General features: G+C 38.9%; 1 protein-coding gene across 4 annotated transcripts in view; it reads left to right on the top strand.

The window, feature by feature from the left end:
• The first annotated feature begins 226 nt into the window (after nt 1-226).
• Nucleotides 227-24,208, top strand: part of LOC145489090 (FK506-binding protein 15-like) — a 24,631-nt gene continuing 649 nt past the window's right edge. Inside the window, exons 1-35 of one of the 4 annotated variants that reach the window (XM_081468008.1) lie at nt 227-522; nt 2,210-2,335; nt 3,574-3,720; nt 4,057-4,221; nt 5,488-5,548; nt 5,692-5,761; nt 6,454-6,528; nt 6,645-6,743; nt 7,202-7,273; nt 7,815-7,886; nt 8,028-8,096; nt 8,664-8,747; nt 9,271-9,330; nt 9,444-9,586; nt 10,180-10,240; nt 10,544-10,672; nt 11,054-11,320; nt 12,155-12,373; nt 12,932-13,075; nt 13,383-13,477; nt 13,660-13,762; nt 14,537-14,708; nt 15,514-15,650; nt 16,359-16,442; nt 16,676-16,747; nt 17,268-17,420; nt 17,641-17,733; nt 17,859-17,951; nt 18,442-18,513; nt 18,666-18,770; nt 19,303-19,410; nt 19,934-20,732; nt 20,886-20,940; nt 21,689-21,767; nt 23,050-24,208. The exon at nt 23,050-24,208 is cut by the window's right edge and continues 649 nt beyond it. In XM_081468008.1, the coding sequence (XP_081324134.1) occupies nt 387-522; nt 2,210-2,335; nt 3,574-3,720; nt 4,057-4,221; nt 5,488-5,548; nt 5,692-5,761; nt 6,454-6,528; nt 6,645-6,743; nt 7,202-7,273; nt 7,815-7,886; nt 8,028-8,096; nt 8,664-8,747; nt 9,271-9,330; nt 9,444-9,586; nt 10,180-10,240; nt 10,544-10,672; nt 11,054-11,320; nt 12,155-12,373; nt 12,932-13,075; nt 13,383-13,477; nt 13,660-13,762; nt 14,537-14,708; nt 15,514-15,650; nt 16,359-16,442; nt 16,676-16,747; nt 17,268-17,420; nt 17,641-17,733; nt 17,859-17,951; nt 18,442-18,513; nt 18,666-18,770; nt 19,303-19,410; nt 19,934-20,732; nt 20,886-20,940; nt 21,689-21,767; nt 23,050-23,127 (4,497 nt within the window). In that variant the 5' untranslated portion in view covers nt 227-386 and the 3' untranslated portion in view covers nt 23,128-24,208. Of the gene's footprint in view, nt 523-714; nt 749-2,209; nt 2,336-3,573; nt 3,721-3,793; nt 3,998-4,056; nt 4,222-5,484; nt 5,549-5,691; nt 5,762-6,453; nt 6,529-6,644; nt 6,744-7,201; nt 7,274-7,814; nt 7,887-8,027; nt 8,097-8,663; nt 8,748-9,270; nt 9,331-9,443; nt 9,587-10,179; nt 10,241-10,543; nt 10,673-11,053; nt 11,321-12,154; nt 12,374-12,931; nt 13,076-13,382; nt 13,478-13,659; nt 13,763-14,536; nt 14,709-15,513; nt 15,651-16,358; nt 16,443-16,675; nt 16,748-17,267; nt 17,421-17,640; nt 17,734-17,858; nt 17,952-18,441; nt 18,514-18,665; nt 18,771-19,302; nt 19,411-19,933; nt 20,733-20,885; nt 20,941-21,688; nt 21,768-23,049 lie in introns of those variants that run through there. The other 3 variants (XM_081468000.1, XM_081468011.1, XM_081468019.1) reach the window with 3 other exon arrangements.

Raw genomic sequence — 24,208 nt, 5'->3', positions numbered from 1 at the left:
AGCACGCTTTCCCTACCATCACGCGCTTCGCGCGCTCGTTTTTTCCCCTTTCCCTCCTCTTCGGACCCCTGCCAAAGAGGCTGTAGTCTTGCCCCACGTCACGCAAGTCAACATTTTGTCACGCAAATGTTATCCAATTATGCAAATGACCAAAGTCAGCTGTTTACATTTGGTACGCTTCAGCGACTGCGGGCTCTCTTTTCGCATTTTTTATTGTTTGAAATGTTTTCCGAGGAATAATTTTTAAACTTTGAGTAAGCAAATGTACAAATGAGAATGTTAAGTTTTCGATCATCGATGATTTTGTAATCCTTTTCTCGGGCAGCCACTGTGGCGAATATGAAAGCTTTCACAACTAGAAGTACATTGTTCCGCTTTAAAACTTTATGGGAGCTGTAGAGAGTAAGGCCGAGGAAAACAGTATCATACGATTCGTGGATTCCGTAGAAGTCAGGCAAGAAAAAGGATCTTCAGTTCGTGGAAATGATCATGTGTCCACCGACTACGTCCCTGAAGACAAAGGTAAGGGGTCGTGATGTACAATCACTGTCAAATTCACCATCGATCAAATTGTAATTATACTCTCAACTATTACCGGCTAATGATTAGCATTGCTCAGTCGCTTCCACGTGTTGTAACATTTAAAGCAGCAGGGAATGCCACACTGACTTTATGTGAAGACATTTCGGTCAAACTTCCTCGTCTAAATTGTGAGAAGTGATACAAATAATGAGAGAGAATGTTCACGGTAGGTGAAGCACAATATGAACATGCATATTTATAGGACAGCGTACAGCTTCAAGCTTTTGTGTGGTGTTGTACATCGGCTGCACTTGTTGGTGCTTTTCACATAATTTTCCGTAAACGGTAACGATCATGTGTTTCACATTTTTGATCACAGCCTTGAAAAGAACTTGATTTAATACTGTTTTTAAGACTTGTTCTTAGTAGCTGGAGAGCGCGTGACGAGTCACGGGTTACGTTGTACCAATCAGACCACAAAACAAAAGGACCACCTTGTGAACTTTGCGGTTTCCTTGTTATATTTATCTTCGAGTTGAAATATACATTTTAGAAAAATTCAATCGCTCGAATCGCCAACGGTGGATAGAAAGTAATTGATTTCTTCATGGTAGTAAAACATTTTGTTTTTTATTTTTGTTATTTTTTTATTTTTCATTAGTGGAAGCAGCGCCTTTGAATCTTGTAGAATAGGCGCTATATAAATATGTCATTATTATTAGTGTTGTTGTTATTATTATTAGTATAAGTATTATTATTATTACTATATCCAGCCCCTGATGCGCGGCTGGATATAGTTGCTAGGGGATTCTGGGAGAGGCAGACGTCGGCTTTTTTTGATGTCAGAGTATGCCATCCGAATGCATACTCCTATAGAGATTTGGATCCAGACCAGATATTCAGGCAGCACGAAACAGAGAAGAAGCGCCAGTATGCCAGCCGTGTGTTAGAAGTAGAGCAAGCTACATTCACGCCATTAGTTTTTAGCACGACGGGTGGAATGGCAGTGGAATGTAATCGATACAATAATAGACTTGCTGAGTTAGTTGCTACAAAGAAGGGCGAAAGTTATGCGACTACCATGTCATGGATCAGGGCAAGAGTATCTTTTGCGCTGCTGAGATCAGCATTACTTTGTTTAAGAGGCTCGCGAGCTCCTAGGAGAGTCCACTTAGAACTGTCGGACATTGATTTAGGTATCGAAAAAGGACATGCAAATATTCGTTAAAGCAATTGAGAATGCTATTTCTGGGGAACTCTAGCCGAAGCCACGAACACTGAGCCAAGAAGTGGACCTGCATATAGCTACAGTGTATTTTTAAAGTAGAGTTTTTGCCATTTAAATGTATAGAGTATTTTTTACTATTTTTATTTAAATTTTTTCGACAAATGACAATAGACAAATTTATAAGGGTTGTAAAGAATGAGTGTAATTTGTAATTCGTTTGTAAGTTAGTATTTCCCTGACATATATATTGTCCTAAGAATTTTTACAGTTGTAATAAGCCACTAATAAACATTATTATTAGTATTATTAGTATTATTATTATTATTATTATTACTATTATTATTAATACAGAGTGTAAAAACTTCTAATAAATTTAATTATTTTGTTAAAAAGGGCCGGGCTGGCTATAAACCTTGCGCGGGCTTGCACCATTAATCCCCGTTCTTATTTTGTATTTAGATTGGATATCACACTACCCTAAAGCTGACGATTCTCATGGAATTGCCACGGTCGCTCCAGCAGACACCATGCTGTATGAGCAAAGCTATGAAGACTTCGAGATTCTTGGCGATACGGCAGTACAAAGTTAGAATGACTCATATTCACCCTTGTGGTATAATATAACGTAGCTTTGCGAGTGGGGAAGATAAACCAAATCTTGCGTTGTCATTGGCTACACGTGTGGGCAAGATTGCTAAGGTTGCCGTCTTCTTGTCTGCTCGGGATTGCCCGCTGTGTCCCGCAAGGAAAATGGTGTCCTCGAAATCGTATAATATAAATCATTATTTTACTGACCAAGTTTGTACGGTCAAGATGGTTGGATAACAACATTTGGCGACGTTCGCTTTTAAGCTTGGCTGCGCCTCGGTCGTATAACACGCAAATAGACAACTTGGTCAATATCCTGCCATCTTAACCTCACTCTTGGTAAATGACCATATCTAAGGGGCTAGAGCATTAGAACCATTTAAAGTATAACCCCCTTATAAGAGAACTATAAAATGGAACCCTACGGAGACTGGAAAATATTGCGTTAAATGAGCCCAACATACATGAACAACGAATGCTCGCTTTTGAACGAAAACAAAAAAACAAAAAACAAAACAAAACAAAACAAAACAGACAGTCTGACAAGACATACAAAACATCTTGACTAACTGTCTTCAGGGAAAAGCTCCCCTGGAGTAGCTCATTTTGAATAGCGTACAGGAGCGCTGCTGCCCGAAAACGAGATGCCTGTGCTGGGCAGAATATAGCTACTGAAAAAACCGACTCAGAGTAGTTATCAAGCTGAAGGTATGCTCTAAGCCAGTCCCTGTAGAAAATAAAGCCTGCAGTGCAGTAGGTGAAATAAAGGGAAAAAAGGAAATAAAGGACAAAGCGTGAAAGTCCTTTCTTTCTCAGGTTCTAAGGGTCTAGGGTTCAATTTGACATTTCCTTTTAAGGGGGGACTGCTAGAATGATCTGAGCAACACCTGCGAATCTTATTAAATGGAAAGCGCAGCGAAGTAACCTTGTTTTGATGCCGCGACACGCGCTGATTTTGTTCATTCCGCAAAATAAGGTGGCTAGATTAGACTCCTGCCCAGAAACTGAGGGTGCATTCCTTTGGGGTGATCTGGATCAGGATCAGTGATCCAAGATCACTCGAATCATGGTGCATCAATGGAACCGATGAATCCGTGACCAGAGTGGATCCGTCGGTTCCTTTGATGCACCATGATCCAAGTGATCTTGGATCACTGATCCTGATCCAGATCACCACAAAGGAACGCACCCTCAAAGTATCACGTTTTCAATAAATTTGCTCTTTGCTTCGTCAGCGAGCAACCAAGGAGAAGTCGAGATAACAGGCAGCCAATCAGATCTAATCAAGATCGACGAGAATCAATCGCCAGTTTCTGAAGGATTGAAGTACTACAAACCTCCAAAAAGAACGTCGTTCAAGAAGAAAACAACTGATCCGAAAGGTAGGACAGGAGCCAACATGACATAAAATGACATTAAAAAAATTAAAGACTACACTTTTGATGGATCGTTCTTCTCGATTTCAGCGGTATCTCGCATAGGACTAGAACCCAGTCCTCAAAGAGGAAGTAAACGATAGTTTCGATTTCTTAATCTTGGGTTAGCCCGCTTGAAAGCGCCTTTTTCCAACTTTGTTACCAGATTTTTTACCCAGATTAGGATGTTTTCATCACCTCTTGATGAAGATGAAGGAGATTTCATGTCGCCGACGGGTAGAGGGTGAGCTTTAGACATCCTTTTGTCACTTTTTTTGGCTCGATTTTTGTTTTACTGTCTAGCTGTCCAAGATGGCGGAAAATCGATCTCGCGTGACAGTGTTCTGTCTACCTTGAATAGTTCGTCGAAGCTTGCTTCGTTATTTGGCCAGGATAGAGCGTCATTCTCTGGAGGGAATGAATCCTTGACGTACACGGCACCTAAACAGCCAAAGAAGGAGAAACCGGGTAAGTACTGTGTGCTTGTGATCGTGATATGGAACTGGGTGATGTCGAAAGAGCACCACCCCCACCCGGCACAAACTTAATCAAGTCTAAACTTAGATATTACAAGAGAACATGGGCCTCGGATCAAAATGTTTGCCTTGGTACAAACAATATAACTGGGCTTGTGGGAAATCACATTGAAACAAGAGCTAGACGTTGTCGAGAAACGGGACATCAGATCAGTGTAATTTAGTAAATCACCTGCCATATTCTCTCTTCTCCCATCCCCATGGGTGTATTCCCTGTATTTATTCTTGTCAGATCACAGTGCATTATTGTGTTCTTCATATTTTTGTGGATTAAATCTCATTCTCATTCCAAGTCATTTCTGTCCCTCTCAGCTGGCCAGGGCTGGGCAGGGCCTCTGGAGTAGGGTTTGTATGGGTCATGGAAATCCTGGAAAGTCATGGAACTTTATAATTTCATTCTCTAGGCCTGGAAAGTTATGAAATTGAAGTGTGCGTCATGGAAAGTTCATGGAAAAGCAATATATTTTCTGAGGATAAAAAGCCGAAAAGATCAAAAATTGAAATGATAACAGACAAGTCAGAAAACTGGTTTTAATCCCAGTAAAAAATAAACAATAGCGTGCATTCTATGCATCATAATGTGGGAAAATACTTTAAATAATAGAGTTTTTTGAGAACATCTGCTTAACAAATGTCATGAAAAACTTGAAAACGTCATGGAAAGGTCATGGAAAGTCATGGAATTTTAAAAGCTCAAAAGAGTATAAGCCTTGTGGAGACCTATGATTTGATTTGCTAGATTCTTGAAAAAGATTTTCACGAATTCAACATAAGTTTCATTCCCGAAAATATTCTTTGGTCACTCTTTACCTAAAACCATATGATCACTAGCACCTACATGTGAAGTACAAACCTTCAGCAGTGGCGGATCAAGGGGAGGAGCCCGGGGGCCCACCTCCCCCCCCCCCCCTTATTTTGGGTTAAAAAAAAATCGCAGAAGGACAAAACGCCAGCAGGACAAGCGAAAAAAAAAAAAAACCGGGTCCTGATCCACCAGTGTTCAGTACCTGTAATGTTAAAACTGGCCTATGGGGAGAATTTTCAGCGAAGTCCCTTATAACTGCCTACAGTATTACTTGTAGCAATCTGTATTTTTAAAAGCAGCATTTTTTGAATGTTGTTCATTTGGAATTCATGTCGCACAGCGGTACAATAAATTAGCATTCCTATTCTTTTTCTTGTATCGTTGTTGCAGCAGCGCAGACTGGTGGTGGTGAAACAGCACTCTTATGTGCCACTGCAGTTCATGCCTACAAATAGTGAGTTGATACCTTGATAGTGACTGATAACAGTATGGTCGCTGATGAGTTCTTGGTCTTCAAACTTCAACTTGCATTAACTGTGCCAAGTAAAATGCATAAACCCTAGCTAATTATCATGTTACATATACCTCCCTTTACAGTGTTAATGGTCAATATGCCAGTCAGGGAAAACTGGGTGCAGCGGTTTTGGCAAATCATTCAGCAAATGATGTAAGTATCAAATGTAATATAAAATTAAATCCCAAGAGCCCTGCAGTGTACTTTTTTAATTATCTTCCTTGTATATTTACAAATTTAAGTCTAAAATAAACTTGCCTTGGCAGAATCAAAATACTAAAAATAACTACAATTTGTATGAGTGTGTCAAAATGTCATGTACATGTACATGTAACAATGTTCATCAAAGACTTTGTGACATTTATCATTTCTTTGTCATTTAAAAGGTGTGGTGATGGCTTTGAAAGTTCCAGCACAGCTTTATGTAAAAAAATATGTTCAGCTAAATTTATCCACAAGATCCACTCATTCAAATGTGGTCAAGTAGCAGTCATGAATTCACTTACTGATTGAAGCCGAAATACAATTTACATTTATTACTTACTAAACAGGGCTCAAGGAAATTATATGTTTCAGTAACAACCCTGAATGCACAGAGAGCTTATTTTGTGAGGTGAAGAGTGAAGATCAGAACATTCAAAATAATTAATGTTGTCTCACAATTCAAAATGAACAGTGTCTGAAATAGTGTATGCGTATTTCAGAGTGTTTGAAGTGCCCCTGCCAACTTGAACCTTTGAGTCCTTGAGGTAGAAACCTTCCTTACAAAGGTTTTTACTTGTTACTTGACCATGACTCCAAGAAAACTGACATGCTCTGTGAAATGTTCTAACTTTCTCTTTCAGTACAGGATACTTATTTACGCTTCTAAACAACAGCAAGTTACCACAGGAAAAATTCACGGAAACTTTTCATTTACGGTAATTGTCACTGACATCAATGTAAATTCATTTAGTTAAAGAACACGTATCTTGTGTGCACAATATATTATTACACAATTACATGCCACATTGAGTGTGGTGTTTTTATCTTGTAGGTGCAAGGAGGTAATTATGCGAGTTTTTACGATGATCAGAGACAAACATGGTCACTCTGCTTTGACTCAGACAAAAATGTCACAAACTTTGCTAAACAGGTACATTTAAACTTGTTTCTTCCTCTTCTGTAGAGTAAAGTTCTCTTGTTTTCAGCTGCTAGACTACTAGAAGTACATTCTTGTGATCTGCTATGTGGCATTGTACAGAACTGGTGCAAATTTTATTTTTGGATTAGTATTCCATGATGAACTTCCTTTGAGCGAAAGACTCCATAGTGTTTTCCATAAGTTTTAGAAACTGTAGGGAATATTAAGAAGGAAGCCATGTTAAAGTACATGTAATAGACATGTGATTGGTGTATATGTAGGTATCCAATTACAAAAAAGGTTAAATTGAGTGCCTGTACATGTAATCGGATACCCATGTGATCACGCACCAATTACATGTACATGAAAAATCTCTAGAGGCACATGCAGAACCAATTATGGTTATAATTTATTTTGCTATTACGTACACTTGTGCAATTTATAATTTTGAGCTACATGTATTTTCATAGGTCGGTTTATCAAAGTTCAACTCTGCATCATCAAATCTGTGTACTCAAGACCTTGTCCTTGGTGACGGAACGGTAATTTTTACTGTAGTGTTGCAATGATGTGTGTTCTCTGAGAGTCCTGAGACTAAGTAGGTTACTAAAGGCCGATGTGAGACTCAAGATGTAGAAACTGTTTATATTTTAAACTTGAGCACCTTTCATTTAATTATTGAGTGTTCTACATGTAAAACCAAAACCAAAGTGAGCACTATGGCCAGTCGCATATCTCAATTGACCACTCCCCTACTGGTGCTTTTCAAGGCTAACATAAACAAAATCTGAAATATTATAAATGAACCTAATGTGTTTAAAAAATCCCAACTGGCAGGAGGCAGACCAGTGGGCTATTTATACCTGTATGTGCATGTGACTAAGGAGTCAAACTCCAGACTACTGAGAACAATACCACCTAAGAGAAGGAATTGAACCGCACTGAGCCAACTCTAGATGATAGGGTCAATCTGTTGATGTGTTCATGTCATGGACCGAAGTGTCTGCATCTGATATAGGAATGGATGCCAAAGAAAATATTATTATTTTAAATCATTATTTTATTTATTGTTGTTTATTTTAGGCCATTGAACTAGGAGATGCATTGGAAGTGAAATACACGGGATGGTTATGGACAAATAATGGTTTCGGAAAAGTAAGCCAGATGTTGTAACTTTAAAAGCAGACATGTTTCACTTAGTATTGTAAGAAGAAATTTTTATGAGAAAATTGTTAATTGATCAATATTGATGGTATTTCAAAAGATCATTGACGAATGGTTCTCATTGTTTTCCAGGTGTTTGATGGCAATACTGAGACTGACAAAACATTTAGATTCAAAACAGGAAAAGGAAAGGTGATCAAGGTACAGCATATATTCACTGATCTTCTGGTCCATCTACAGGTCGGTAAATTCCATGTATCCCCAGGTGACTCCCTCTTCCCTTTGATGGGACTGTCTGTCCACCCACTACACTATATATGTATGTTGTACAGTAATGTACAGTGTAGTTAACTTTTTTTATGTCAGTTAATTTATATGGTTTCAATTTCTTTGAGTTAGTTAGTCTTTTTCATCCCTAGTCAATTACAATTCTTGACAAAATCAATTACAACATGTACATTCAAGCTTGTCTGTCACCTCTAGATAATTAGTTCACTTGTTTGATTGTTCAAACATCCTTGTAGTGAGTGGTTTCGTTTTGTCCAAGAGGCTTCTTGCATTGTATGAATACTGTGAGAACTAAATATGCTGGTACATGTACATGTACATTGTGTATTCAGACTACAGCTTTTTTTATCACTGAGTATGTGGTTAAGATTTAATTGACTAATGTTTCACTTGAATGTCTCTTAAGATTGCAAGTAACTTCCCTTTTAAAAAGATATATGATACTAAGTAGTCACTGTTATGTTTTTTTGTCTGTCCAAGGGATGGGAACAGGGCGTAATAGGCATGAAAAAAGGTGGAAAGAGGTTAATAGCAATTCCTTCAGCTCTGGCATATGGAGAAAAGGTAAAAAATACAAATGGCAAAACTGTCTCAATATGAGTGGCCACCCTAGAGACACAGAGAAGCAGGGTTTTATCGTAGAATAACCTTTCAGTAACAGTACGTGAACAGTGATTGTTTGTATTCTATGCATCGGCAAGTTTGTACATGTATGTAAGAGCCAAAAGACCAAAATGATAATTATTGTATATGCCATGAATTAGTCGAACTGTACATAATAAAAGTACATGTTAAATTCATTTTAGAACAGAATTTACTATTAATATCTTGTAACTGCACCTATGTGTAGTTTGATAATCAAGTCATTTTCTCTCATTAATACCGTGATATTGAGTTTCTGCATCTCTACAGTCATGTAATTTCAGCTTCACAGACACTGTGAAACTATCATTATGATGATAATTTGTTTGTTGAAAGACCTTTTGTAGTAGCTGCCATACTGGCCTTACTGCCCACCTTTACAGATAGCTGTAATTGATTCATTTGCTGTTCTCTGAATATGAAATGTTGTGTATTTGTGTAACAGGGTGTACCTTCCAGAGTTCCTCCTAACTCCTCACTTTTGTTTGAAGTTGAAGTTTTAAGGGTAAGCATGCCTGCAAAATTATTGATTAAAAATTACAAAGTGGTGGAAGTGCATTTTACTGTGTGTCATGCTTTAGGAATAAAAAATTATACACAAAATCCTTTTTGTTACAGATCAAGTCCAATAGAGAAACAGCTGACTCTCCAGTGACAATCCAGGAACCTGTCGCTTCTCAAAGTGCAGATCAATTGCCTGACATTTTGTCTGAGCCATCTGGTACAAGGAAAAGATCTACAGACTCTGTATCACAGCTGAGGTAACAATCATCACTTACAGTAGCAGTGGTGCTCTGTGTCTGGGCTGTAATCATGGCTTGTGGAACCTGTCAAGCTGTATTTTGCACAATGTCATGTAAAAGAACTGACAGTATCTTGCTGAAAATATCTCCTTTTTAAATTAATGAGCTGTTAATAGTCTACAGGGCACAAAGAGTTCCTCCCATTCTCCATACTGTTTCATGATTACAGGTGTAAATGAAGTACATGTACACATATCTCTTAGCAGACCAGTGTCACATTCTAACTGATTTACATGTAAGTGGTTGCTGGGCAGCTGCAAGATCTTTTTCAACGGAGTGGGTTCCAAAATAATTGATACAATCTCTGAACCTGAGTCTGCGCTCTTTCTGCATACATTGTATTACAGTAACTGTGTGATATTCAAGACACATTTTTGAAATACACACACTTACACTTTGCTTTAATTGCATGATTTAAAAATTAATTAATACAGATGTAAAACTGATTCGCTGAACAGTTCAGCAAGTATTTTCATGTATTACTTATTTTCTCATAAAATTATGTGTAACATACAGCTGTATGTATTTAACACCGTTAATTGTATTTGTAGTGTGTCCAGTGATGCTGGCATTAAAGGTAGGACTGCATCAATCACTGAACAACTTTCTCAGGTGAGAATCTTCATTGTATGCTGAATATTGAAAATGTTTGCTTTGGAACATAGTCTGGAACAAAAACCCTTGCATGAGGGTTTGCTATGGCAATCTGCTTTTAGAATTCCTGGTCAGGTGAAATCCTAAGAATTTACAATTTTTATTATAAATGATTTGATTTAAAAAAGAAAATAAAATTGCCGCTTTGAACCTTTTCACAAACAGTTAGTTAAGTAGTAAGTCAGTAGCTCAAGGAAGCATACATTGTATGTTAGGTGAATTTTAAACAATAATTTCTGCTCTGCTCGTTATTTGGATCAGTCCCCTGAGAAAGGCACAGACAAGGCTCGCTTACTTGCCAGAATGTCCAAAATGGGAAAGAATCCATTATCTTTGCCTGGAGCAGTGGTAGCTGAACCTGAACATGAGGATATGGAAGAACCTGAGCAGGTAGTGGTATTGAATCAATTACAAAGGAGCCGAAGAGCTGTGTTGTAATAGCAGTCGATGTGCACTGTACATACATGCAGTTAAATTTTATGTTCCTAAAAGCGTGCTTGCCCCCTCACCAAGATTCTTATGGTACTAAGCATTTGCTTAATGCACTCTCGTAAGTGCAGACTGTCAGGGCACAAATGTAGAGTCTTCCCTATCTGTATAATCTATTATTAGTGATGGCGATGACAATGACAATAGTAATGATGATGTTGACAATGACAGCGATAATGATGATGATGATGATGATGATGTAGCATCAAATACAATATGCTTCATTTTTTAAATAATTTAGTACTAAAGAAATAAATCAAATTATTTTTAAATTGTATATAGGAGGTTCCACACAGTGCCGAGCCCCATGTACAAGAGAGAACAGCGAGTAACACAACAAGTCCACCACCCATTAGCTCCAACCCGCATCCCAGTGTACGAACCAAACCACACCCTCCACCAAGACCGGCACCTCAAGTACATCCTGACGTTCACCAGCCAGTTCACAATCCAGCACCTGCTCCACAGCCAATACAACAGCCTGTTATCAACCCACAGCCAATGATGCCATCAGCATTCACACCACAGCAGCAGGTGGCACTATATCAGGTCAGTTTACTGATCACTGAAATGAAAAAAAATATTAAAAACTAAGAATTATTATTAGGAAATTAATTAATTTCCACATCACAATTGAACTAACTCACTATAAGAACCCCTACCTACAGGTATGAACTATTGCCTGCTCTTTAGGAATTTCAGACATTTTGTGCTTTGCTGTTCCTGCATGTATGGTCTATAATTTTCTTGAACGCATATTAGAACTATTGAAGAACCTTTTTTGATGTTTGGCTATTATTTTGGCTTCAAGCATTTTTTCACCTTTATATGTGGTCATGTTGAGTGTGTTGAAGATCAGGGTTGAAACCCCTTCAACAAAGCCATAAATTTTGGAATAAGATATTACAAGATGTTCATAACTTTACAGTAAAATCTAACGTTTGGCCTACACACATACCAGTACTTACACATAACAATGGCAGTTTACTGTTGGATGATTGTTCCTAACATGTTCATGGTATTAGGTACATGTATGTCGGCTGACAGTTAAAATGGGAGCCGTTCTTTTCAATTACCATTAATCAGCCACATCACGACAGCATCTTCACTTTGAAAGAGTATTTTACATAAATATACAAGTAACATGTACAGCGAAGGACATTTACTTCTCATAAATTTTGTGGTATAATAAATAATTGACCCAAAACACAATATATTCACAATATACATGTATTATTCTGAAACAGTAAATGGGCATCTGTTGACCAAACTGTACCAAAATTGATCCAACATATACATGTATACAGTACTGTACCCTTTACAGTTAATTTCTCCTAGAAAATTCAAACTAATTTGTTGTGTTTTATTTCTCTTATTCTGTAGCCACCTGTCAGTATGGGTTATCCTATGATGGCACCTCAGCCACAAATTATAACTGCACCATATTCAGCTCCACCACCACCCCCTCCGCCACCTCCACCACAGCCCACTGCTAATGATGCCATGGTCCCGGTATTGATGGCAGAGACAAGGCAACAACAGGGGGAGATACGCATGTCTATTGGCAAGCTGTCAGACAAGATTGATGAGCTTTCAAACAAGGTAAGACAAGGAGGTTCTTGTGTCCCTGTGATCCATTCTCTTTTCATGGACTGAGGCAAGCATACGATTTGATGTAGGGAACTTTTAATGTGAGTGAATTCTGCTGCAAAGGCCTTATGTGTCCCATGGTGCAAAAGGGACGGATGATGAATTCTGTCTGCTGGTTTGGAAATGTGTGTTGGCCATTCCAATCATATTTGAATGCTGCTCACGAAATTATCCAAAATTTAACTGCCACTCAAAAATTGTTAATACAGTAGAACTTCCCTGTGTCACCAATTCTTGCAAGCGACCACCTGGGTGGACAAACACTTTATTTCCAAGAAACCATAATTTTACTGGTCAAATCGCTATTGGTGAAATTGTGTAGGCGATTGCTATAACATTAATGGCTGATGGTTTGAAAAGTTCTATGTTTTCAATTTCTGAAGAAGTGATAAAAAATTGTGTAGTAGAAGAAGGGGTGGAAGAAACACATGCAGTGCAATTATTTTACAATGTCCTTCTTTTTGTTGTCATTGTTTCTCTGTCTTTATCGTTTTATTGTGATCTCTATAGGTTGATCGTCATCACCAGAGTTCAGGTCAGCTATCAGGCCAACTGACTCCTGTTGGTCAGATGGCTGGTGTTGGTGCGTTTGGCAATCCACAAGCTGCAATGGAAGCTGCTGTTCTAGTTCACAACGTAACTCGAATAGTGCAGGTACCCTGTGTGAAGAAACTTACATGTAAGAACGCCAGGTTTCTAGTGGCTGATAGTTTGCGAGGTGCAAAGCCCTAAGCCAACTAGTTATTGAAGTCTATAGAAACTAAGACCAAGCCGTCCGACTGTTTTAGTATAACCAACTGACAGTTCTACCACTACCACTACTGTAGGTTGCGCACTATTCGAGTAGTTGATCAGGTCATTATCGTGTGCTAAACCTTGGATACAATTTAGTTGCATGTGCAATTTGAAATATCATTCTGTTTGTGATGTCTCATAATTATTTACATGTATCTGCTTTCAGGAAAACGAGAAATTTAAAGCTGAAGGTGCAGAAAAGTCCAAAAAAATAGAGTTGCTTAATGACAAGATATCAGACTTACTGCAGAAGAATCAGAGGTATACGTGTGCATCATGATTATATTTACCAGTTATTCAGTCATTTGTAGTTTAAAATTCCAAAAATTCTAGTCTTCAGGGTCATTGGAGAACTGGTGTTGTAATGTGCCCATCATGTTGATTAACTTTAGTGGGCTTGCTACAGGAGTATAACTGATTGATGGATGAAATGTGAATTTCAGATTTGTTGAACAGAGCAACACAATGTTGGAACAGAGGAGCGACTCCTTGCAAGTAAACACCGCGCAGTCGCAAGCACGAGTGTTATCCCTTGAGCAAGAAAAGGTGTTGTGTAGAATATTTTCTTTGATGTGCATGTACAGTTGAAGTCAAGCTTGTTTAGGCAGTAATGTTAAGAGATTATTTTTCCCTTCAAAATGGATTCAAAAATCGCCAGTCACAAAAGTTCTTAACCGTGTGCAAGGCTGCTCTCATCAAGTTTCTCATTTAGTACAGAATGCAAGAAAAGTCTTTTGTTTTACTTTGGATACGTAAGATAAGATACGTAACGTTGTATAGCGGTTAGGCTCTGAGGCTGGATCACCAAAGGACTCGAAGGACTAAAGGAAACGTCAGTAGGGGAAGAAACATCACGATCGTATTGGTCTATCTCACTGTGACTTCTTATTGACTCTCTCACTGGGGAATAACCCGCTATGGACTGAAGCTGTAGCATCTATCCAAGGAGTAGTTAATACTCCTAGCGAACTTATCCTACAAAAACAGGAGTTAATAGAGCTAAGTCACGGTATTTTGAGTTATTTTGACCGCGTCCAAAATAAGATTTAGATCAATGAAAGAAACCTGAAAATAATAATTTACTAAGATAGAAAAACGCCCAAGAGAGAATAATAAACCATAAAGGAATAACGATGGTTAAGGATGGAGAAGATTAACACCGATTACAATTCACGAACTTCAAAAATTTAGGCCAAACTTTTCAAGATGCGCAAACCGTGACGTAGCACATTAAAGAGCTATATGAGCCAGATGGGCTTAATAGGCTTCATTTCTGAAGCCCTAATTAAGCTGTTTTGTTGTTTTTGTCCTGCCTCACAGATATCCATGAGTGGGGAACTGACAACAGCCAAAACACACTTAGCAGCACTTCAGAATGAAGTCACATCTCTTCGCCAAAGAGAGGCGGAACTCAGCAGCCAACTTAGTAAAGTGACGTCAGAAGCTGACAAATACAGAAATGAGCTCACACGTGTTAAAGATTCACACACAGGTCTGACTGCTACTGGTTTAACCCTTCCCCTTTCTTGCCGTCTCATGCGGTTTGTTCACAATACCGATAAGAGCCACTATAACTGTCTGTTGAATCTTTCCTTTCTTGGAAGATTTGCAGCACGAATGTACTTTGACATCATTGATAGTGTAGCTACGAGTACGTGAAGGTTAATTTTAAATCTCTTTGCGGTCGTGTGTTTTTTGCAAATACATTTATGAGTCCACTTAAAATAAGTTGGAATTTGTAAATATTGCGCAGGGCATCAGACAGCAGAGCCTCGTTTACTCTTCACTGTTCGAACTCTCTTTCGTTTTTAGCAAAGAGCAAAGGATTAGATTGAGTTAAGATGTGAAACATTTGGATCTGTATCGTCTGGTATTTACTTCTTTTAGTATTGTACCGTGACCAGAGTAGTGCACACCTAACATAGGTAGTTTAAACATGGTTAATAGCGGGAAATGGTTAGGAAACCTGGTAAAGTTCTTTGTTGTATGTTTTTGTTGGCTATTTTGGGCGTTGACCCTGCACAAAACCTGACATCGTAATACAAAAGGTGGTTGTGTGTGCTCATACAACTAACCAATAGAAGCATTGCGATTATGTAATTCATGCAAAGTCTGAACAAAAAAAAGATGTGAAGGGTCAAGGACCTTCCAACATAAAAATCTTAGCCTGTTTGTTTGCTTCTTTGATGTTTATCGGGTTTCTGAACCATTTTCCTCTATTAACTTTGATTTAAATGAACGCGCGATTTGGTTGTGTCATTGAATTGTTGTTTTTTTGTGTGTGTGCGTGACTGTAGAGAGTACTGAACAGAGCGATCAACTGAAGCAGAGTCTCAAGGAAGAAAAACAGACAAGAAAAAGACTGGAAAGCAAAGTAGATCACATTGAAGAAGAACTGAATGATTTAAGACACGAAAAAGAAAGTTTAGAAAGGGTAAGAGCACTGTCTGGCACTCAGCAAAATTGCTTTAGTGATATTTGTCAGTGCACAGTTTATAGAGCGGTTTTCACTCGAGTTTCATAAAGTTATTGGTTTTGCATTTCTACGCTGCACCATTGTCTTATAAAGCTCGCGCCACTTTTTCATTTAATCAGAAGTAAAAACCAAAACCAATTTTGCCTCGTTCGCACGCATTTTCCTGCGCGTCGCGTCAGCTACATGTAATTACTTCGAGTTTTGATTGGTTTACTGTATTGTCTGTGTCCTTCGTGATTGGCTAGAGTGATTACTTTGGTTTTGGTCTTACGATACTTAATTGAAAAAACTGCTCTTCTGCAGGGATTTACTCAGTGCGATCCAGTTCAACAATCCTACGATTAAATGTGCGCTCATATTCTTATACCACTGGTCTCGTAGTTCTTCTCTAAATAGCCCACGTTTCTCCTTTGAAGTGCACCCCTTCAATACCAAAACCGAGAAAGGAATTCTCCATGAGGGTTGCCACTTATCTCTTATGATGTTAGTTTATGAGAATTCAACGCGGCGTCATTGTAGTTTCGCCCAGTTTTGGTTTTGGTTATTCTCGAACTTGAAAAGTGAAGCTGTTTGTGTATCGCCCTGTGTGACCTAGTGGAGACAAAACAGGTGCCAGAAAACTTTACAAAGTTGGTTGTCTGTTAAAATGAACAATTGTGTTTTTAGGGTCTCGGAGATCGAAAAAAGAAACATGCAGCGGACAAGAAAAAGTTCGAAGAGGAACTGGAAGAACTGCGATCACAACAGGAAGTAAGTAAACACTTTAGTTTTGTTATTTAGTAGTAATCAACTTCAATCTTTACTGTGAAATCTAACATTACTTTGGCATCTTTTTATTGCTTTCTCACCTTCTATTATTTTGTTTTTGTACAGTAATGGTTCTCTTTTTTTTGGCAAACCAGCGGGGCGCAAAACGCTTCTTCTTACATGACAGAGCTTGTTTTGTGCCGGTGTCTAATAAAACATTTCTGCTTCTCCGGTAGGAAGAAATAAAGTTTTTGAAGGAAAAACATAGAAAGGAAAAGCAAAGCAGTGGATCAGTCACAGCGAAACAGGTAAGGTCGTGATTTTGTTTTGTATGAATTTTTTTTCTCACTCAAGATTTGTTCAACGCAACATTCGGCAACTTTCGTCCGAGTGCTTTCGCTAATTTTGATTGGACAATAAGGATCGGGAATTCTTTAACCTGCGTAGCAGACGTTTCCTTTCCATTTTGCAGGCGGGGACATCGAGCAAGCGAGCAAGCAAACGAGCGCGCCTAGGGTGAGCAAAAAATGAGGAGAAGTGCGAAGGGGTGAGCAAAAAAGGAGAAGAAGTGGGAGGGGGTGAGGAGGAAAAGAATCATTTTTTGCCCCACCCCCGCACCCTGCTACGTATTTTTCGCACTCGCTCGCAGTTTCGTACCCTTCGCGTGCTTTTGCAAATAAAGAACGCCTGCTAGGCAGGCTAGGAATTCTTCGGTGACGCTTCTAGTGCTCGAGTACGAAAGTAAGTAGACAAAGGTTGAGGTAATATTCTTGGAGGGAAAAGTGGAATATATCAGTTTGTAATGCTTTTGTCATGATTGCAAATAAGGTTGCACAGGCGGAAGCGGAACTCGAATCCAGGTGGACAGAAAAGGCAGAAAAGATGGTTGCACAGACGGAGGAGAAATGGAAGAGGAGATTTCAGGAAGTGTCGGATGAAAAAGAGGAGACGGTCAAAAAATTGGCAGAGCTTCAAGAAAAGGTTAGAACTGCATACTCGCTTCGCGAAGCTAGCTGTACAATTTTTATAAAGCTTTGTTTTTGTTTATATTAGTTACGTAGATGTTACCCTTTATGTCCTCGCCAAACAAGGCTAGACAGCGGAGATTATATTCTGTGATTTTTTTAATTAGTATTACTTTAAGATCTTGCTATTTTTGTACCAGTCTTTTTTTATGAGTTCATTATTTTTTTCTTAATAGTGTTCATCACTGAAAACAAGCGAAGATGAAAAGGAGGAAAAGATCAAAGATCTCCAGGAGAAATTAGAAGACCTTGAAGGAATACGCGAAAAGGTTGGGAGTTTTAAACATTAAAGTAGAGTCATTAGGGTAAAGTGAAAACCAAAAAGAATCAGATTAATGAAAGGAAAGCGTCCTTATATCAGCCAAGTTAATTAATACTGGTTTGTGTTTATCAGTATACGCGACTTCAAGCTGCACAAACTGACAAAGATTCCGAGATGGAAACACTGCGATCAACACAGCAAGAACTAGACGCATTACAAGCCAAGGTTAGAAGTAAAACATATTTTGGTGATGATTTGTGGGAGACAGGCTAGCCTGATGGTTAGCGCCTTGGATTACGGATTGAGGGGTCTGGGTTCAGCCCTAGCCGGGTCATTGTGCTGTGGTCTTGAGCAAGACACTTTCCTCTCACAGTGCCTCTCTGCACCCAGATGTATCAGTGAGTACCAGCAATTGCTACGTCCACCTGACATAATGTTGGGGTAACCTTCGATACAACAGCATCTCATTCAAGAGGAGTAACATCACAATATGTTGTGGATATATAATTTGGGTTAACAACCAGTTGGACAAATTTGCACCACGTATCATTTTCTCTGGACACTGTATTGTGCTTCATGTAAAGCACAGCCAATGTATAATCGGGAGTAGGTCCATTTGGATTGAATGTACATGTACTTGCACGTGTAAGATTTGTTTTCCAAGTTATGTACCTCAACTAATACGATGTTTTCTATTATTATTCTTTTACAACAGTACCAAGAGGTTCGCTCTAGAACACTGAAAATGAAGGAACAATTCGAGGAGCAACTGGCATCTGCAGTGGAGGTGAAACAATTGTTCCATTTTTGTTCTGGTTACATGAATGAAAAGGGTTTCAGTTGTAAACATAGCCTTTTGTATGCTTTGCCTATGCTTGGTTTTCGCAAGGTCTGAACGTTGTTTGTTGTTTGTTTTTTGTTTTTCCTTTTTGGTTGAAGGAGCGTGAATCTGCAGTTTCTGAAGCGTATAGGAAAGGTGTGAAGGAAGGAAAAGAACAGGCTGGTGCCTACGAAAAACAACCCTTAATTAACGTAACGGATGAAGTAAGTTAGAGCATAGTTAGTCCCCTCTACTAACTATGGTTAGAGATTTCAGTTCTAATGTGTAAATTGCTGATCAGTCCACAGTTCTCTAACTGCTAACTGCTGAGAAGGTGTTCGGGTATCAGAACAGTTTTCCCGACTTGGTGATTTTATTTCTCCCCTGTACTTTGTATCCTCGGGAAATTACAACTTTAAAAGAACGATGCAGAAGTTTGAGTTTGTTTACACCAAAAAGAGAAGATGCTAACAGCTTTCAAGGGTGAAAAATGTTTCCCTGCATAGTGTTTTTTCCTGCAGCTATTTAAACTGTTGTTGTTGTTGTTGTTTTTTTTTTGGGGGGGGGGGGGGGCTGGTAACTTTAGAGCACATCCTATATCCTCCATTGAGCGTGAAATAATTTAACTGAGTGACATCGATTGCGTGACTATAGGTGTAGTGCACATTGCGTGACTATAGGTGTAGTGCATTCCCTGCAGGTAGTGCGTGCGTTACTATTGCGTGTCATGCTGTAATCATTGTGTGCATTCTGTAGGTCAAGCGGATAATGAACACGGTTTACTACATGCTGAGGAATGAATTTGAGGCTGATGACACTTACACCGGGTCGGACATCATGAAGGTTGTTCTCAAGACTATCAAGGTACGAACAAACTTACTCACAAGTCACATTTTTAATGAACAGGAACCTGTCCGTGTACAGTAGAGGAAACTGTGAAGTCTTGTCTTCACCGCGACACAAAATAAGCCGAGAAAGAAAGGTCATACGAACCTTTAGCAGTATAATGGTCAAAGTGTTTTGACCTTTGTACCAGCGCTTTCGTTTGCAAATGTTTTCAGACACTTTCGTTCTTGTTGCAAGGGGAAGGGTTGTTCAAAAGCCGGTTAACGCTAACCCAGGATTAAAAGTTAACCCCAGTATCAATTTTTCTTGTGTAAAAATGTTTTTCACTGCTTGTGTTTTGTGTAGCTTGAGATCATTCAAATTGAAACTGAAGTACAGATAATATAAACGAAAACTTCACCGAAAAATTGCAAAACTGAAACCAAAATCTCGCTAATCCTAGGTTAGCTCAATCGGGCTTCGAACAACCCGACCAATCATTCAAGTTTACCCACACAAAAAAAAAACGTTGAAGTCAGTTGTCATCTTGTCTTTAAAATAGGAGGTGACCATGAAACTTGTGAGCGGAAAATCGGTCGAGAAAGAAGAAAGTGATGATGAAGAGGAAGAAGACGAAGAAGAGGAGGAAGAAGCGGAAGAAGATGAAGAGGAAGAAGAAGAGGAGGAGGAGGAAGAGATTAAAGTAGAGGGAAAAGAAGAAGAGAAACTTGCCAGGGAGAAATCAGTAGAGAAGGGAGAGAGTGAAGAGGAAGAGGAACAAGAGTCGGAGGGGGGAGAAAAAGGAGAGGAGACGAAACAAAGTGTCGACGAGGTGGGTGAGGACGAAGCAGAAGAAGAGGACAGAGGTGGTAATAATGTGTTAACAGAGGTAGAAGCGGAAGGTGATAATGCACAAGAAGACGAATTAGTGAACAATGAACAAAGTGAAGACGAAGTAACGACTAACGAACAGAAGATGGAAGAAACCGGAGATACAAAACCCCCTGACGAGGAGAGTACACAAGCTGGTGATTCTGTTGAGTCTGAAGTAGTTGTAAAAGATACAAATGATGGGATATTAGAAAGTAGTAATGTTGCGGAAGACAAAGAAGACATTGATAATTTAGAAGACAATACTTCAGAAGCTGACTCGTTTCCAGGAAATCAAGTGGACGTACCTTCTTTAGAGGAGCTTTCTGCGGAGGCAGAGGAGGAGAACTCTAGAACTGAATTCGACAGAACTGACACCTTAGAAAATGTAGTGCAGTCTGTACCAGACGAAAGTAAAGCCGAAGAGCCTCCGAATTATTCTGTCGCTGAAGAAAAGGAAGAGCAACTAAAAGAGGAGCAAGTCTCAAAAGGTAATGAGTGATCAAAATCCCTTGACACTGCCAAGCAGACAATACACAGTCCATGTGAAAGTTTCGACAGCTCTGAATTATTAGCCAAATTGAGTTAGAAAATAAGGTCTCTATGGTACTTATATTGTTAATTATAAAATTATTATTATTCAGAAGCCCAGGTGGACTCGACGCAGAGAAACACCATAAGTGAGGACAAACTTAAATCGTAAGTATTGGTGTTGTGTTTGTTAGTTTCGAGGTTGTCACGCAATGCTGGGAGGAGCCCTGCGTGACGATCCAAAAAGACAGCCACACGTACGATAGGCGAGAATAACAATGAAGCAAGGCTGATACTACGTAGATAACTTAACGCGGCAACGACATGATAGAGTCCAAACTGAAAGCCAAGAATTGCAACCGTGGATAGCTGTTTTGACCTGATTGAGTCTTGTCAGCACGGTGCAGCAGCAAAAAATAGAGCAACCAACACGAAGGCCAATTTTCTTCTAGGTGCACATGGTAATAACCTCGGATGAAACTCAGATCCAAATGTTTACGGATTGGTCAATGTCACATGCACAACATGTATCATGTCGATGTCGTGATAGCGAAATTGTGGACAGACAAAACTATCCTGCAGAAGATACATGGCTAAAACCATGTTAAAATTGAATAGTATATCGATAGGTGGCCATGGATATTCGCGCGCCGTTAAACTTTTCGCATAATTTATGTTGAGAAAATTATTTTGGCGTCGCGGCGAGTGAAAAGCCTCACCTTTAGTGCGTAAACCGCGTGAATAGGGTGGCTCAAGAAGGAAGAAGCGCCTGCAATGCTAGTACTTTGCAGGATAATTACATAACTGAGATGAGACAATAACCGTCATTGCTATGGCTTTTCGACTGAACAACCAATAATCTGTTAAAGAAGTCCTAATTTTCACCTATGACAGTCGTGCCTTTCTTGTTGCCTAGGTTATTTGCTGATGATGATCATGATGACGTGGAGGCAACGTTTGGTTCGTTGTCTAAGAAAAAGGAACAGGAAAATCCGGTATGCATCAGTGTATTACTTACTGAAACTTGACCATAAGGGGACCGTGTCTCTATACAGTTTTTGTTCTGGACCATACCAAGTCTGCCAAGCAATTTAAATCAGCTTTTTACCAGTCTCTGCTTTATCGGGTCGATTTGAAAACTTTTACACCAGTTATGTATTGTAGATATATTCTGTTTGCCATACACCTCAGTCTAAGACAATAACATCAGCTTTTTAATATGGTTCACGCAAAATTCATGTTTTATCGATTTTCATTTTTTTTTCTGTTTATCCTTTCCACGGAAATATCGATTGCTTTAAGGGATACATTACACCAAATTTTAATTTACAATCTATTTCCATTACTGGTATAATTTCCACATCGATTTGATGAAGGGAAGACTGGTAAAAAGCTGCTTGATTTCAGACACCTTAAAGAAGCTCAGTCCTGGCATTTTGAGTCTTCTTTAATTGTCCTCAAATGAAAGGAAACCTGAAAATAATAGTTTACTAAGATAGAAAAGCACTACAGAGATAATAATAAACCATAAGGGAACAAGGATAGTTAAGGCGATGGAGAAGATTGACATGGATTACAAACGAGTAACTTGAAAATTTAGGCTAAACGTTTTTCAAGTTGCGGAAACGTGACGCAGCTCCTTTTACTTGGGGAGGTTCTTGTCTCTTGTTGCATTGTGCTTTGAATATTTGTAATAATGATATTTTAACGGGAAGCTTTCTCACCCGTAGGTGATCTACAGAAAGGTCCCGATCCAAAATAACATTAAATTATTAAAAAATAAATACACAAATTAAAAAATATATTAAAAATATAAAAGTAAATTATAGACTAATAGATTTTTAAAAATTACTTTTAAACTGACATATGGTGTCAGAGTTCTTCAAGTCACCTTCCAAGGCATTCCAGTCTTTAAAGGCATGATAACAAGTTCTCTGTTTACCCCAGTTCCGTTTTACTGTTGGAAGTCTAAGATGATTTTTGGAGCGAGTGTTATATCTCGTCGTTCTTTGCTAGTAGTCTCCTTTACTTCAGTGTGCAGATCCTGCTAAAGCGGGCAACCGGTGAAAAGCGCGGGAAAAGTCGCTTGAACCAAATCACGCTTAGTTTGGGCTCTTCACCTGATTGGCTAGTTCAGAAACATGTTTGTTCTGACTGGTTAAACCGAACGTACTGATGTCTTCAACCAAAGGAAAAGTTCAAAAGCGACACTATTACTTTCGGCGGTCGTTTGAAAACCAATAGAGGGTGTGATTATTATTTTTTCTTGTTTTCCAGGATTCTCCACCACCCCGTGCTGTACCACCGCCATTGTTTGATGATGACGATGACGACGACCTTGATTGGTTTAAGTGAAAAGAAAAATCTCTATTTTGACTGAGTAATGTAATCATGTGAGGTAATGATGTGACATATTTCGTAGTCTAATTCAGGTCCTTCGATCGTTGGTAATGTTCGTGTAACAGAAATTATGCCATGTTAGAGAAGAAAATATGTAATGAGTTAAGACATGTAGATTAACGACATTCCAGGATCTCTATTCCATGTCATCTCAGGCCACCCGCGTCTAAATAAACGTCGTTAGCGAAATTTGGGAGCAACAGTGTACACAAGATAAAAAAAATGTTTTCAAATTCGTCCCCATCGTCTCCGGTTTCAAATATCGCGTTTCCTGTTTGCTAACTAAATATTTAGCAATTGGTGTTCCTGCCCAAGTTTTCTGTGAACGAATGGAATGAGCAAGGTGCAGCAATATTATTGTCGTTTTCTTTGACAATCTAAGGGATTGTAGTCCAAAATCTACTGTTTTATGTATTTGGATGCTATGAATGAAAAAAAAGAGCGACGCGCCCGCTCTCGTCTTGTGTCAGTGAATAGACAGCAATAAGAGAACCAATCAGATTCGTGGCTTTCCAATAGTACACTCTTAACCTCAAATAATATTACATGTAAAGTCGGTAATGTTTTGCATCCCAAATAAATCCCTTAAATTTCGTGTCATATCTAGCTCCCTCAAGCAGTAGTTACACAGTATCATTTTGTAGTCAAGTGAACGTGTGTTGTGTTAGTGTTGATGAAGTGGTATTAACACATGTTGCTATACGATAAAACTAGATGCCAAGATTGTTTGAAAGTGAGAGAGGGGTGACCTTCTTTCACGGTCCACAATCCTTGTTACATTTAAACGCAAAAATACCATTTTTCTGCCATGCTTGCACACAGTCTGATGTAAGTACTCAAGCAGTTTAAGAGATAACTCTTTCAACTGTGCTCAAACGGACTTTGGTAAATTAACGAGAATTAAACTCGCTGTCTTGTTTGCATCAAGCTTTATTGCACAGGTAAGGACTTTATATCGTTTTCGTGTCATACACATCATTTGCGTCTTATTTTCCGTACTTTTTTCTTTTTTGAAGCATGGTGTGCGGATGTAAAA

This window comes from Orbicella franksi, chromosome 1, assembly GCF_964199315.1.
Source record: "Orbicella franksi chromosome 1, jaOrbFran1.1, whole genome shotgun sequence".
NCBI lineage: Eukaryota > Metazoa > Cnidaria > Anthozoa > Scleractinia > Merulinidae > Orbicella > Orbicella franksi.
This window is presented reverse-complemented; position numbering and strand designations above follow the sequence as displayed.